Source organism: Podarcis vaucheri, assembly GCF_965113315.1.
Source record: "Podarcis vaucheri genome assembly, chromosome: 9".
In the NCBI taxonomy this organism is placed as follows: domain Eukaryota; kingdom Metazoa; phylum Chordata; class Lepidosauria; order Squamata; family Lacertidae; genus Podarcis; species Podarcis vaucheri.
In genome coordinates this window covers 9,891,581-9,908,092 of record NC_138767.1, presented here as the reverse complement: position 1 = coordinate 9,908,092, position 16,512 = coordinate 9,891,581, and the positions used below count along the sequence as shown (strand labels likewise).

Genomic DNA, 16,512 nt, shown 5'->3' with positions numbered 1-16,512 from the left:
TGCCTTTCTCCAATGCATGTGCGGAATATTGAACCTTACATCACTCATATCCTGTGTCAGGAGCAGGGAACATTTTTCAGCTGGAGGGCCACATTCTCTCATGGGCAACATGCTGGCAGTGGGTGGAGAAAGAGGCAGAAGTAGGTGGATCAACACACACTGCTTCCTTTACAGCAGTGATGGCCAAATTTGGCCCTCCAGCTGTTTTGGGACTACAATTCCCATCATCTCTTACCACTGGTCCTGTTAGCTAGGTTTGATGGGAGTTGTAGTCCCAAAACAGCTGGAGGGCCAAGTTTGGCCATCACTGCTTTGCAGGTAGGGCAGGCAACAAAGGCCAAAGGTTTCTCTCCATCCAGACAAGAGGCATAACCTCACTTTAAGGACACATTACAGCCAGGCAGAAGCACTTGAGGGAGCTGGCGAGTCTCAAGGGCCAGAGAGATGGACTTAAGAGAGCCACAATCAGCCCCCTTGGCCAGAGGTTCCCCCCACTTTTGTTCTACATTACTGTCCACAACAGTAGTTTTGCATCTCTAGTCAAGATGTGTACTGCTACCAAACATGGAGGTGACAACCAACATGGATCAGAAGATTTTATAAAAACCTCTATTCCCTCCTTTCATGAATTGGCTAGATAGTTTCAGAGGGTACCCATGATGTGTTCACGCACTGTATATGAGACTTAACCAGTCTGATATAAATGCCCTCCAGACATTTTAGACTAGGGGACATCAGGCTAGTGTAGATTAGTAGTTCTTAAACATTCTTACCCACCCTCCAACCACTTGAAATTTGTTGAACAGACCATTCTGCCTCTTTTAGCAGTTGTAAGGCACTGTGCTAGTGGCTGTGATTTTTAATTGTTTTGATATAAATAAGCCATGGACCACTTGAATGAAGCTTGCAGACCACAGTTTGGGAACCCCTGTTCTAAACAGATCTGAAAGAGATCGGTTTGCTCTGAGAGTAGGAGACAATCCAGCAACTGCTTCAACAATATGAGGGCACCACACATACACACCACTTTGCATTTAGGACAATAATTTATTTTTAACACCATCATATGCTATAACATTTTAAGATGCTGCACAGCTGCTCTCTCCAAGAGTGAGCTTGTCAAAGAGGTAATCTCCCGTGCCATTCTGGGGCACCCCCAGGCGCCTCAGGTTCGTGAGGTGGTCTCCAAGCAGCTTGATGGCCTGCACCTGCTCTTCCAGGTATTCCGTCTCCAGGAAGTCACAGAGCTGAAAAGATCAGAGACAAGCTTTGGTCAACTACACAAGTATTCACTGCCAGGTTATAGAATAGTATAGATAATAATAGGAAAACTCTGGCCCACCAGATGTTGTTGGACTTCAGAGACTTCAGATCCCACCAGCTAGCCTAGACAGCAGTCAGATTATGATAGCTGTAATCCAACAACATCTGGATTACCACAGATTCCCTACCCCTGGTTTAAGACAAGCTTTCGTGAACCTGCCCTCAAACAAGGACACAAAGAGGAATAAGGCATATGGCATTAACCTTCTCTAGATGACAAGCTAAACCAACAGACACTCATGGTACCAAATCATGGAAAGGCTTTCTAGATTTCAATAATAATAATTTTACTGATAGTAGCAATGACTGTTATACCCCAAACAGGCCAAGAAAAGCAGCTGACAGATTTGTCCATCTCTAGTTGAGTCTTCCTGTTTTTAAATGCCATGGGGGCAGGAAAGAAACAAGAGTCACTGGTTTTATGGAAGGAAGGAAACCTTGCAGAAAGAACGGATATTTTTTTATATAGCTTTCTCCTCTATCACAGCTAACTGTGGTGCATTCAGCCCTCTAAGCCTCCTAAATATAAGGAAGGCTTCTGGACAATGTGGCATTATCGAAAACTCACATGAGGGTCTCCCTTCTCTGTTGCCAGCTTGTGCAGATCCAGCAAGGCCTGGTTCACCACCTTCTCCAGCTCCAGGGCAGACTGCAGGGCATCCACGCTGCTTCCCCACTCATCCTTCTCTGGCTTCTGTGCAAGAGTTGGATGCAAGGATGAGAGGTAAGGGAAGAAGAGTTTGGATTTGATATCTCACTTTATCACTACCCGAAGGAGTCTCAAAGCGGCTAACATTCTCCTTTCCCTTCCTCCCCCATAACAAACACTCTGTGAGGTGAGTGGGGATATTGCATCAGGGCCCAAGATACTCTTATGTTCAGCACAGCCCAAAGACCTACTGCTTTTCACCTCACCTTGATGTCCTTCAGCAGGATGCGTCCTCCCCGTTTGTTCTGGTACTGCAGGAACTTCTCCGCATGCTTCCTCTCTTCCTGGGATTGCTCTTTCAGGAACTTGGCCATGTGATGCAAGGCAACATCATCACGGTCAAAGTGGTAGGACTGGAAGGAGAGAAAGTTACTAGATTTCAGGGTGGATAAAAATTAACATATTTTTTAAAAACAAACAAAAAAATCAATTTTTAAAAATTTAAATTGGATTTTTAAAATTTAAATTGGATTTGGATAAGATATAAGGACCTTTTTGAAAATAAAACCCCAAGGTGGTTGTCACCGATGGAAGCGAAGGCTCAGAAAAAGCTCAATATGGAGGCCAAATGGCCGAAATATTGGGAAATTTTGGAACAAGAAGGAGACAAATTGAAATTGCAGAGTTTCGAGAAATTAAAAAACAAAGTGAGAGATTGGTTTCATTATTATCAGATAATGGAGGCATATAATTTGGATAAGAAAATTGGCTTCCAGGTGGAAAAATCAAAACTAGAAACAGAACTGCTAGAACCCAAAACTAAGAATTTGTCAAAAATGTATAACTTGCTGTTGAAATGGAATACTCAGGATGAAATGGTGAAATCTGTTATGATTAAATGGGCACAAGATGTTGGACATAATATTATGTTTGCTGACTGGGAACAGTTATGGACCACAGGTATGAAGTTTACAGCATGTAATGCTTTAAGAGAGAATATTATGAAAATGATATACAGGTGGTACATGACCCCAGTCAAGCTTGCAAAAATCTATCATTTGCCCGATAATAAATGCTGGAAATGTAAAGAAACGGAAGGTACATTCTTTCACCTTTGGTGGACGTGCCCAAGGATTAAGGCTTTCTGGGAAATGATATATAATGAACTGAAAAAGGTATTTAAATATACCTTCTTGAAGAAACCAGAGGCCTTTCTTCTGGGCATTGTCGGCCAATTGGTGCCAAAGAAGGACAGAACTTTCTTTATGTATGCCACAACAGCAGCAAGAATACTTATTGCAAAGTATTGGAAGACACAAGATCTACCCACTTTGGAAGAATGACAGATGAAGGTGATGGACTATATGGAATTGGCAGAAATGACTGGCAGAATCCGATACCAGGGAGAAGAGTTGGTGGAAGAAGACTGGAAGAAATTTAAAGACTATCTACAGAAATATTGTAAAATTAATGAATGATAGAATGATGTTGGATAACAACTAAGGGGTTTCCAGCTGTAATAATTTAAGAGAATATGAAAAAAGGGTTATAAATGGGTTAAAATCTAATGGTAAGGATTTGCTGAACCAATAAATTGAAGTGGAATACAAAAAAGGGAGGTATGAGGAGGTCCGGGAAATAAGCTAAAAGAAAATAAGTAAAAGAAAAAATGTATGTTTTTAACTGTTTTTATTTTTTCTTTTTCTTTTTCTTTTTTCTTATAAATATTTTATAAAAAAATAAAAAAAATTAAATTGTATTTTTAAAATAAAATTCTTTGGCAAGAAATTTTTTTCTAAAGACAGTTTTCTATTTAAGTTACATTATAGCCCAAAGGCTATCAGGAAATAAGGATTTGTTTTAAATTTTTCATGTGTGCTAAAACACAGTCTAAGTTTTTTTTAAAATTGTTTAACCACATCAGTTAACAAACATGGATACATATGCTATAATGTTATTGTTTTAGTTAATTGTTTAAATTGTTAAGGAAATAATTATTTTTCTCCTAATAAAGTACAGCAGAAAAGTTATCCAAATACAAACAGTTAACTTATTAAACCTCACAATAATTTCATAATTATCTATTGTATAACCAAGTCAGTAATTTTTTATATAACTGTAAAAAACTACTCTGAAAATTTATTCCAAAAATGAAACCTTCATCTGGTTGTAAATATTAAGATTATACCAGCAAGGATGAGTCTTTCTGTAAAAAAAGAGAGGAATAAATCAAGTCTTACTGACTAGCGATTTAAATCAATTTGATTTAAATCAAATCCACCCTGCTAGATATATAACCTGATGGGTGAGCTCAAGGTGACATATAGTTGCCTGGTTTCTTCAACAGAACTATGTTCTCTCAACTCAGGCTTCATAGAGAAACATCTAACACCTGCAAGATCCCATAGGCATTAACAGTGGAGGACATTTGAGGAACCTTGCAAAGCTAAGGAACCTATCTGCCAAGCCTTATCAGAAATAGAGGTTACTGAACTCAGTGCATGTTAGCTGTGAAGAGATCAGACCAAGGGTGAAATTACATAGGGCGGGGGAGCAAGTGAAGTTTATTCTCCCCAACAAGCAAAGAAGAACTTACCATGGACAGGTAGACATAGCTAGCATAGAGCTCCAGGTTAATCATTCGGTTTACCGCAGCTTGGCAGTCAGCATGGTAGTTCTGGCACACCTGAGATACCATCTTCACGTTACAGCAAGCACAATCAGCAACAACAAACAGTAACACAAGAACCCTGCAGAGCTGCTTGGATCCCAGGTGTTATATGTATACCATTTAGAGGCAGGCCAGCTAGTGATTAGCAGCAGTGCTGCCCAATAGAATTTCTCTTCCAATTGGCTTTGTGGTTGGGTTAATGACTCAGCTGTTGGTTGGGGAGGGGGAGAGAGCCTGCAGCTGTGTTATCTCATAGCCTTTTGGTCTGAAGGAGGCGTTATGTGGCTCTCCCTTATTCACGGGGGTCTAATCATGAAAAGAGCTCTGGTGGATCAGGAGAAAGACACATCTACTCCTGAAGAAACCAGAGGCCTTCCTCCTGGGCATAGTGGACCAATCGGTGTTAAAGAAGGATAGAACTTTTTTATGTATGCTACAGCAGCAGCAAGAATTCTCATCGCAAAGCATTGGAAGACACAAGATCTACCCACCTTGGAAGATTGGCAGATGCAACTAATGGACCACATGGAAATGGCGGAAATGACTGGCAGAATCCGAGATCAGGGAGAGGAGACGGTGGAGGAAGATTGGAAGAAATTTAAAATTTATTTGCAGAAATATTGTAAAATTTATGAATGTTAAGGACATTGAAATGAATCGCAGGGGTTTTAGCAACAAAGTAAAATGTAAGATTGGATTAACAACAGATAAATTAATAGGATATGAATTTGCTGAATTAACTTTTAAAAAGGGATACAAGAACGGGAGACGTGAGGAAGTCCGGAAAATAAGCTAATTGAAGATGAGAAATTAAGGAAAAGGGAATTTTTGTTTTTTGTTATTATATGTGTTTTTATCTCTTTTTTCTTTTTCTTTTGATGTGTTTAATGTTTGTATTTTTGTATTGTATTGTTCTTTTGTGATTTTGTATTTTCTTTGTCTTTTATTGTGAAAACTTAATAAAATATGTATAAAAAAAGAAAAAGAAAGACACATCTAGGGCAGCTTTCTGTTCACACAGTGGCCTATTTTCCAGAGCCAATGTGGTCTATGTGCCAGAGCCAGTGTGGTGTAGTGGTTAAGAGCGGCAGACTCGTAATCTGGTGAACCGGGTTCGCGTCTCCACTCCTCCACATGCAGCTGCTGGGTGACCTTGGGCTAGTCACACTTCTCTGAAGTCTCTCAGCCACACTCACTTCACAGAGTGTTTGTTGTAGGGGAGGAAGGGAAAGGAGATTGTTAGCTGCTTTGAGACTCCTTCGGGTAGTGATAAAGCGGGATATCAAATCCAAACTCCTCTTCTTATTCTCTTCTATGGGAATGCAAGAAATGAGTGCAGCAATTTGTGGTCAACAGCAACTGCAAAAGAATAATGCCGCTGGTAGTAGAGATAGAACATAGCTATCATGCCTAGTGGGCAGTGAAAGCTTCCAGCTGCTTTTGGACTACAGTTCCCATCATCCCTGACCACTGGTCTTGCTAGCTTGGGATGATGGGAGTTGTAGTCCAAAAACAGCTGGAGACCCAAGTTTGGGAAACACTGGATTAAGTTATCTTCCAGCCCCATCTGGAGATGCTGAGGACTGAACCTGGGATCTTCTACATGCAAAGCAGTTGCTCTACCAATGAACTACAGCCTTCATAAGAACTGGGAATAGTATTGTCCAACTGATGCAGCCTAGTAGAGCCGACAACATTTAGTAGAGCCCACATGTAGTAGTAGTCCACAACATTTTGGTGCCCAGGGTGAAGGATGATGCCCCATCCTCCTCATCTGACTCTACATATAATGTTACCCATGCATAGTTGTCAACTTTTCCCTTTTCTTGCGAGGAATCCTATTCGGAGTAAGGGAATTCCCCCCCACTCATCTTCCCTCCCTCCACCCCCTTTTTTCTTTTTCTTTTTCTTCTCCCCCTAATGTCTCAACAAATGAAACGGATTTGTAAAAATGTTACATGGAAAAAATATGAGGCATTACACTTACTTCTGTAAAACAAGAAAATCTTTAATAAAAAAGGGGGAAAACGTTGACAGCTATGTACCCATGAGATTATCAACTGGGCAGTGTGATTTTTTTTTTTAATTGAGTACTAGGTCTATGTGGGAAGATTGTTCTCAGGACGCAGGGTAAATCCTCTTTCCCCAGCTATAATTTCTAATGACTTTCCACCCCTGCTTCCATGGAGTAATCAAGTAGGTGTTTCCATTGCTATCAGTGGGAGGTACCCCCTCCAATGCTAATTACTGCAAGGGTGGGGCGGATTTCACAGAGATTGCACCTGGGGGAAGGAAGGCTCAAACCTGCCTTTCCGCAGTACACTGATAATAATCCCACACACCTGGTATTTTTTTTATTTTTCTTAAACAGATAATTACTAATCACATTGTTAATGTCAGGTGGAGTTAGGCCAGACCTTTGGGTGTTTTCTCCGTGCCTTCCGCTCCCAATGTTGCATTTTTAAAGACATAACTTTTTATTGATTTTCCTACCTTATACCTACTGCTTTATATGACATACAGTACTTTAATCTAATACAATGGTACCTCGGGTTACATACGCTTCAGGTTACAGACTCTGCTAATCCACAAATAGTGCTTCAGGTTAAGAACTTTGCTTCAGGATGAGAACAGAAATCGTGCTCCGGCGGTGCGGCAGCAGCAGGAGGCCCCATTAGCTAAAGTGGTGCTTCAGGTTAAGAACAGTTTCAGGTTAAGAAGGGACCTCCGGAACGAATTAAGTACCTAACCTGAGGTACCACTGTACAACTATCCTGTATTTCACTTAACATTGTTTTCATAATTTGAACCCTGCCCCCATTTTCATTTGATTATGACAGTTCTTCAAATATTCTGAAAAGTACCAGTATTTCCACTGTTGCATTTATTGCTTTGAGTGATATATGTACCCCTTGTCATTAAGTCCACAAGGAGTTCTATGTGGAATGAGATCAACAGTGAAGTAAAGATGAAGTCAGCAGCAGAAGCAGTAAAATCCAGAACTCCAGCAGGCTAAGACTGAGATAAAATGGGTAGCCAATGTTCACCAGGTGTTTCTGCACTCCAGTTCCCAGCTTTCCCAACCACAAGCCATACTGCCTGAGGCTGATGGAAGTCAGAGGCCAACAAGATCTGGACCATGTTGGCTACCTCTGAACAAGATGATCTATTGAAAACCCTGGGCAAATACAGAAGACTGATATAGCACTGCCAGTTTAGAACATGAGGTTCAACCCTAGACAAGCGCACACACCAGATACCGTTAGACTACAAACCTCATACACCCCAGCTAACATTGCCAGTGGCCAGGGATGATGGGAGTTGAAGTCCGCCATTGCTTTTTGAAGGACCACAGTTTTCCCATCCATGTCTTACAAGCAAGCAGCAGCACTTTGAACTGTGCTTAAAAACTGACCAACAGCCAGTACAGTACTTAACAAATGGGTGAAGTAAGTTCTCTGTGGCCACCAGAACAAAAACAAAACTTTGGTTTACCACTCATGTTTTCTTGGAAGAAACAAAAAATACATCAAATACTGGCTATGTGGCCATTGTCCTTTATCTCCCTCCCTGAGACAACCTTCTGTTTCCCTACAGCAGACACAACACGTCTGATTTTACGCCCCCCCACCCCCCAAAAAAAATCATGTGGCAGCATATGAGGTATCAGCAAAGGGGTTCAGCTGCTCTTCTGCAATGTGAGTGTATCAAACAGGTATTCCCCTATTAACATTCTAGGGACTCTCAAAGGGGTCTTTCAGCTTAGTGAGATAATCTCTCAGGTCTGTGTTAGCCTTCACCTGTTCCTCCAGACATCCAGACTCCTGGAAGTCAAGCAGCTAAAGGTTTCTTAAAGGCAGATGCTGCTAAAATTGGACATAGTACTGCAAGGATTAAGCAGGCTGCCGTGCATCCCCATCAAATAAAGGATTATAGAGAGGTGCAAGAAATCTGAGGTATATCTCTATTTCCTTCGGAGGGGAATATATGATCAACTGCTGGGCAGTTAGCTTAAACCACTGGGGAAAGCTAGCAGATGATTTATACCTGTCCAGATTTTAAATACCTTGCCGGTGTACAAAATTTAAGAGCACAGGATTTATTGCCACAAAACCCTTGCCCATGGTTTTTGTAGCTAGCTCAGATCTCATGCAATGTTCTTTGGCGATCATTCATAGCCAAGTAAGATAAAGGTAAAGGTAAAGGTACCCCTGCCCGAACGGGCCAGTCTTGACAGACTGTGGGGTTTGTGCGCCCATCTCACATTTATTGGCCGGGGGCCAGCGCTGTCCGGGGACACTTCCGGGTCACGTGGCCAGCGTGACATCGCTGCTCTGGCGAGCCAGAGCCGCACACGGAACGCCGTTTACCTTCCCGCTGGTAAGCGGTACCTATTTATCTACTTGCACCCAGGGGTGCTTTCGAACTGCTAGGTAGGCAGGCGCTGGGACCGAACAGCGGGAGCGCACCCCGCCGCGGGGATTCGAACTGCCGACCTTTCGATCGGCAAGCCCTAGGCGCTGAGGCTTTAACCCACAGCGCCACCCGCGTCCCTAGCCAACTGTGTTAATGGAAAAGCCAAGTAAGATAGTTTTCCATTAACACAGTTTTAAAAGGGAGTCTGTAAGTGACTGTGGAGGCCAATTCTGGATCCACATGTCCTTCCACAGTGGGGACATAGGTTTCCGGTTGGGAGTTGATCATGGTGTGGATTTGCCTAGCATGCCTTCCTCCTAGCACGTTTCTCCCTTGCGCCCTGAGTTTGAGCGTCTTCAAAGCCCACAACACTTTGGTAAAGGATGTTCTCCAATTGGAGCACTCATAGGAAAGTGTTTCCCAATTGTTGGTGTTTATACTACCTTTTTCTAAAATTTGCCTTGCGGCAGTTGACTTCTACAAAGGAGGGTTCTTAATACTGAAGCATTACTGAACACATACACAAGGGTCCCCATCTCTAGTTTTTAACATTGGTTTTGTTAATTTTTGTCTGGGTGGTGTTTTTGTATTGGTTGTTAGTTGAGAATTTGCGTTTTTGCGTTTTATTGATTTTAATTTGTGAACCACCTAGAGGATATGGGTAATTGGATGATGCATAAATGCCGTAAATAAATAAATAAATACTGAGCTTCAGTTCATTGGCCCATATCCAGTCTACTACAGATGCCTAGTAATTGATGTTCCATGTTCACTGCCTTACCTGAATCAGATGTAAACAAGCAACAGAACTTTGCTTGTTGACTGGACTTAACCGTCCAGGGGTCCTTTACCTTTTATATCTCTATTTGTCTTCCAGTGTCTTCATAGTTCTATAGTTCACTGGGTTTTTCAGGGCTGTTTCAAAAGTTGCCTGTAGAGCACTGAAGAGCTCTGGAGTTATTATTTATTTGTTAAAGCACAGCAACAGAGGTTTTTTTTTTTTAAAAAAAGGATGTTAAAAGCTTTTTTTAAAAAAAAACCACACACAAAACAAAACATTTGTTGTTCTGCTTTAACAAACCAAACAACCTCACAGCTATTCAGAAATCGGCAGGCAACATTTTGGATTGCCTCACAATGTAAAGCCTGTCAAAAGACACAAACAAACACTGGAAAAGAAAAGCTGTTGTGAAACTGCCAAGTTTTTTTTTTAAAACAACAATGTGCAAGCAAGAACATGAGCCACTTGGTCTCCTCTTAATTATTTTAAAGTAAGAAAGAGACAAGCCCCAACTCTCCTCATAAGGGCTTATGGATGGAAGTACAGTGGTACCTCGGGTTACATATGCTTCAGGTTACATATGCTTCAGGTTACAAACTCCGTTAACCCAGAAATAATACCTCGGGTTAAGAACTTTGCTTCAGGGTGAGAACAAAAATTGTGCTCTGGTAGCGCGGCAGCAGCAGGAGGCCCCATTAGCTAAAGTGGTGCTTTAGGCTAAGAACAGTTTCAGGTTAAGGACAGACCTCCAGAACGAATATTTAAATACTTAACCCGAGGTACCACTGTAGTGCTATTTCCATGATCTCATTTCTTTTGTCTTTCAAAAAGATCTTCAGACATTTTGATAACACACTTCTCAAAACTGATTCCAACAATCTGTAGGTATTTTTGAATGTGGAATGACAGTACTGAGTAACAGTGCAACTGTATGCATGCTTAATTCTGAATAAACCCCACTGAGTTCAATGTGGAAGGCTCTCCCTCATTATACACCTTTAGGCACCAGGCAGAAACATTCCTCTTTAACCAGACCTTTGGCTGATTGACATTCAGTGCCCTTTAAAAATGTGTTGTGGAGAGGGGTTATTGGGTTGCTTTTATCTTTTATTATGTATTTAGTGATTTTATGTTGTGATTTTATGTTGTAACAGTCCTGAGACCTGCGGTATACAAATTTAATAATAATAATAATAATAATAATAATAATAATAATAATAATAATAATAGGACAAAAGAACTTGATAAACTAGTGGTCAACTGCAAAAGGGACTCAGAGATTTAATTTGAACATTTTATATGAGAACTACCGTATCTGTTATTCTATAGAACAAAGAATTTTAGTAGATTTCACTGTGGTTTTACTGTATGCTTTGTAGTGATGCTTTTTTGATGATGCCATTGCCTTCGGCTAGTGCAACAAAGAATTATAATGATGTTGCTTTTTCAGAAAGTGTTAATTGGATAGGTTTGCCTCAGTCGAATTTCTCCCCCATTCTTCCTCTTGAGGCTTAACAGGTTGCAAAGCTGTCTGCCCAGACCGTGTACACACAAACCCTATGCAACATACCATTGCATTTTCTAATCCCTTAGATAGAAATCACATCAAGATCAGGGTAGTAATCACCTAGAAATTCTGCAAGAAGAGAAGAAGGTCACGTGGGCCAGACAGGATCATGATCACAAGGTGGCAGGAAAAGGAGACCCTCCTGAGAGGTGAGGAGGAACTAGCTGCTCTGGCACCCATGCTGTGCACCCGGGGGCAGGGCCATGGGGGCAGGGCAAGTGTCCCAGGGGGCACTGCCCATGGCGAGCATCCAAGGGGGCACCAAGGCAAGCGTCAAAGGGGATGAGCCGCCCATTTCTGGCTGCTTCCTGGGCAGGACGGGGAGGGAACCACACTGCTTTGCCAGCAGCCTTCCTCCCTTCCCTCTTCCTTTTGACAGCTGGGGGAGGCTCCCCCCCCCCAGGAAGCAGCCCGGGAGCAGGGGGCAACAGTGCGCCACCTGCCCGCGACTCCCAAGTCTCCCCCGAGCTGTCAAAACAAAGGGGGAAGGGGGGAGAGCTGGCAAAGCTCAGGGTAGGCTTGGGAGTCACGGGCAGGGGGCGCATCAAATGTCACCCCCCTCAGTGAGGAAGGAACCAAATGCTGTATAATACTGTTTTATAATTTATTATAATTTAGAATTTAAATGTATTTTCATGCAATGTTGGATACTTCCAGCGGATGAAGGTGAATGCATCGAAACAGGGCCCTGTCCTGGTTTCTGATCCATAACTGACTTCTGACTTCTGCTCAGTGATTGAAACTAAGATCTTCACGTCAAATCTGACTATGGACTAACATGAACTTATCTTTACTCATAAACTCTTATCTCTAATATTGTAACAAATTACAGTGGTACCTCAGGTTACATACGCTTCAGGTTACATACGCTTCAGGTTACAGACTCCGCTAACACAGAAACAGTACCTTGGGTTAAGAACTTTGCTTCAGGGTGAGAACAGAAATCCTGCTCCGGCGGTACGGCAGCAGCAGGAGGCCCCATTAGCTAAAGTGGTGCTTCAGGTTAAGAACAGTTTCAGGTTAAGAACGGACCTCCGGAACGAATTAAGTACTTAACCTGAGGTACAACTGTATTGTGTTATACATATCCTTATGAGTTTGAGTCTGTAATCTCTGTTTGAGTTTGTAATCTCTATTTGTGTTTGTAATCCTTGTCAGAATACATACCTTTGAATGGATTAGTTTTTGTTACAAATGACTATTGATTTGCGAGTAGGGACCACTCCCACTATTGAAACTTATATTGGCCAGAATTCTTGCTGTGCTTTTTTCTTGGTATATTCAATAACAAGAACTCCAGTTTATTTAACCCCCCTCAGTGATGACACTTGGGGCGGCCTGCCCCCACCGCCCCCTTCCTCCGCCTCTGCCTGGGAGTCTTCCTTAAGAAATGCCACTGTACTCGAGACTTAGAATGATGGAATCATAGAACTGTCAAGGGGCCACAAGGGTCATCCAGTCCAACCCGCTGCAATGCAAGAATCTTTTGCCCAACATAGGGCTCAAACCATTGACCCTGAGATTCTCACACCCTACCGACTGAGCTATCCCAGATGCATACTGAATACTGGCATGGGACAGAATTGAAACGCTTTTTGAGGATAGTTCTGAGGGCTGCAAAACAAGCGTTCTAATTGTGTGGGAAATGATTCATATTTAGAATGTAATTGCTAGCTTCAAAAATCATCTTCAAAAGAGCAGCGTTTCTATTCTGGAAGGTAAACTTGTGATGTGTACATCTTGTGAGTCTGAATAGGGCTGTGTTTCAATCTCTGGAAGTTTTAGGTACATAACCAGTGGCGGGTTTACATATAAGCTAAACAAGCTATAGCTTAGGGCCCCACTCTCTTGGGGGCCCGTGCCCACACATACCAAGATCCTGCCCTACACAGCCATAAACACCCAAACCAAAGTTGTGTTGATGCTTCTGTAGTTGCCAAGGACTTGGCTATGCATTCTGCACATTGGAAGGGGGACTTCTATTCTTGCAACAGCTACTAATAAGGGCATAAGGCTTCTACTTTGGAAAGTGTTCTATAATTAGGGCTATTTTGATAATATTATTTTTGTCTGACTCTCCTAGGTGGACAAATCATGCAAGATTATTCCGGGGAAAAGAAATACAGCTATAATGTAGTATGGCTAGGCGATTAGCCTTTAATGAAGGAGCTAATTTCGAGTGGGGTGCAGGTGTGCCCCTTGACTGGCCTTAAAACTTCCATTTCAACATTCATGTGTATAAGGTTTGCATTGAATGCTTCAATGTGACTTTCTCCATAGAAGCCAGGGAAAAATGTCTGGGGCAACAGCCTGCATCTCAGGTTGCCAGTGTGGTGGCAGAAGGTGTTGGTGCACTTGCCAGCATCTCTGCCCCCAAAGATCTCACTAAATATCCCTTAAAAAACTTACTGCGCATGAGAGACTGTTTGTTCTTCCTGCTTAGATCCCGCTTGCATTAGCTCAGCCTCATATAACTGAACATGCCCTGTTATATAAGTATATAACATTCTTGTTGATGCCAACAACCTGTCTCCCCTCAAAAAATCAAGGGGATTAATATTGGGTTCTTGTCCATTTTTGCAAATCAAATTGTATTCTCTAAAGCAGGCATGCAACTCTATAGAGACTGTGATCTACTCCCAGGATAATAAACTGGGAGTGATCTACCCATTGTAACTGCACATACTTGTTGAGCTTTTTATTTGGGGGGGGGGGAGACCAAAGTTGTTGAGCTTTAGTTGGGGGAGAGGCAAGAGTTGTTGAGCTTTTTTTTAGGGGAGAGACCTGTTTTGGGGGACACCACTGCATACAGTCTGCAGCTCTCACTCCTTCATGTACTTTGACTGCAGACGCAGGGAAATAAGGCATTCACCAAAGGTCCGGTGGTGGCAAGAAGAAATAGAAACAGGGAGTTGATTGATCAGGGTCACACAATCGACCAGGAACATCCGGCGATCAATCGGTAGATTGACTGTGTGTTGCATCTACAAGAGACAGAAAAGATGGTAGCCACAGGGCGTGGCTGCAGGCAGAGCTGCCTGCTTGACAATGAAAGGCTGTGTCACAGGGCCGGCCCAACCATGAGACAAGGTGAGGAAAGGGCCTCAGGCAGCAGGATTCACCAGGGCAGCAGATCCCAGTGTCAATCTTTCTCACCACCCCCTTGTTCCTGATGTAGATCTTCCCTCACCCTTCTTCCCCATGGGGAGGAAGCTGCCATTTTGGGATCCAGGTGCCAAAATGTCTTGAGCCAGCCCTGCTTTGACATTAGGTACCACTGCTGCGTGAAGCTGAAAACTGAGCAAGTTGAATATAGCATCCCTGCTTGAAAATGAATTTCTTGAGCCTTGTATAGTAAGTTCAATTCACTGCTAACAATATAGATGATCGCCCCATGACGGAGGAAATATGCCTTGCCACGAATGCGTTATCTAATCTCTGGCATGGAAATTCAATTTTGGAAAATATTGTCAAATGTCAGGCTATGTCTCTGATGTCAGATAAATAATAAAAATAAAAATTGATTACCTTCAGGAATACTGACAGCAGTATCTGAGACTGCCTTCCTGCTTTGATAGAATGGGTGTTTGCTAGGCAATCGATCTCAGTTTCATTCTGAAAGATTACATTCAAAATTCAGAAGGTGTGCTACAATATTAGGATGGGTGTGATGGGATTATCCTTCATTCCGCTTTTTAGCTTTATCATTCTTTCATATTTTATAATTATTTTAGCCCTGTTATGAGGATATGCCATGGAGTACCATGAGTCTGACCACCTCTTCCTTTGTTTCCTTTTTCTAACTCTGTTTTTAAAAGCTGTTCCAAGAACAGACATTAAGCAGGTGATGACGCTTTTTCCATCAGGGCATCTCCATGATAGAAAACTGTCATTATGCATTAATCCACAGCTCTGTCATCCATAAAGTTGGAAGCCTTACTTAGAATAACTCTTTATCATGTGTGCACACACACACACCACCTTAAATACTTAACGCAGACACACCTCATTTCTCCCAGTGTGTTAATGTTTCTCTTCTGGTCCTAATGTATTTCATAAAACTAGCAGCCTGGGGAAAACAGTGGTTAAGTAAAAAAAACAAACACAGAAATGAACAAGCCAAGAGTGAAGCAGTTTCAGGTTGCCAAGGGAATTGGAATACTGGAGCACCAGCAGTTGCGATGGGGGAATGGAGGGAGGAGAGAAGGAATGGGGGAGCTAGTGAGGAAGAAGAAAGTGGACTCAGCTACATTAGTCAAAAAACCAACATTGTGAATTCATTATAAACATGCACCACCAGATGGCGCTAGAAAGCAAAATTATTTCTAAGTGATTTTTACATAGCGGGTTTTTTTCCTTTTGTTATAATGATTTAATTTCTGACTTGTTTATAGCGTGTGTGGTTTTCCCCCTGTGTGTAGATCCACCCAGTGTGGTGAGTTTATAAAGTACATCTGAAGAAAGGCTGTAATGTTCAGAACTTTTTAGTTTGGAGAAAAAGTGAGTAAGAGGTGAAATGATGGGAGTTTATAAAATTCTGAATAATATGGAGAAAACGGATAGAGAAATGTTTTTCTCCTCTCTCCTGGAACTTGTGGACATCTGCACATCCAATGATATATGAGGATGATCTTCCCATGCAGGGATTCAAAAGGAAACAATGTGGAAGGCCTAAAACCAAAAGGCCATATGATTCCCTCCAATATTTCTCCGATGAAAATAGGGACATCCTATTTCATGATGATGATGATTATGGTGGTGGTGGTTGATAATAATAATAATAATACAAATAATAATTTTATTATGCATACTGGTTTGCCCCAGCTACTCTGGGTAGCTTCCAACATATAAACATAATGAAATATTAAAAAGCTTCCCTACACAGGGTTGCCTTCAGATGTCTTCTAAAGTTATATACTTATCTCCTTGGCTCTGGGGGTCACATAACTCCATTCCCTCCAACATTTCTCTGGTGAAAATAGGGACATCCAATGGAAAAGGGGGGCATTCCGGGATCAAATCAGAAACTGAGATGGCTTCTGTAAATCCAGACTTTCCCTAGAAAATAGGGACACTCTGAAGGTCTGCCATGCCACCGTTTAACT

The 16,512-nt window shown here is 42.0% G+C and overlaps 1 protein-coding gene across 1 annotated transcript; it reads right to left on the bottom strand.

The window, feature by feature from the left end:
- Positions 1–1,079: 1,079 nt before the first annotated feature.
- LOC309540103 (ferritin heavy chain A-like) lies at positions 1,080–4,769 on the bottom strand (the record flags this gene model as incomplete). The annotated part of the gene is made up of 4 exons (XM_082236792.1): positions 4,569–4,769; positions 2,239–2,385; positions 1,892–2,017; positions 1,080–1,247 (listed from the first exon to the last, which is right to left on the bottom strand). The coding sequence occupies exons 1-4, from the start codon at positions 4,668–4,670 to the stop codon at positions 1,080–1,082; spliced, it is 543 nt and encodes a 180-aa protein (XP_082092918.1). The 5' UTR covers positions 4,671–4,769.
- Between the last annotated feature and the right edge of the window lie 11,743 nt (positions 4,770–16,512).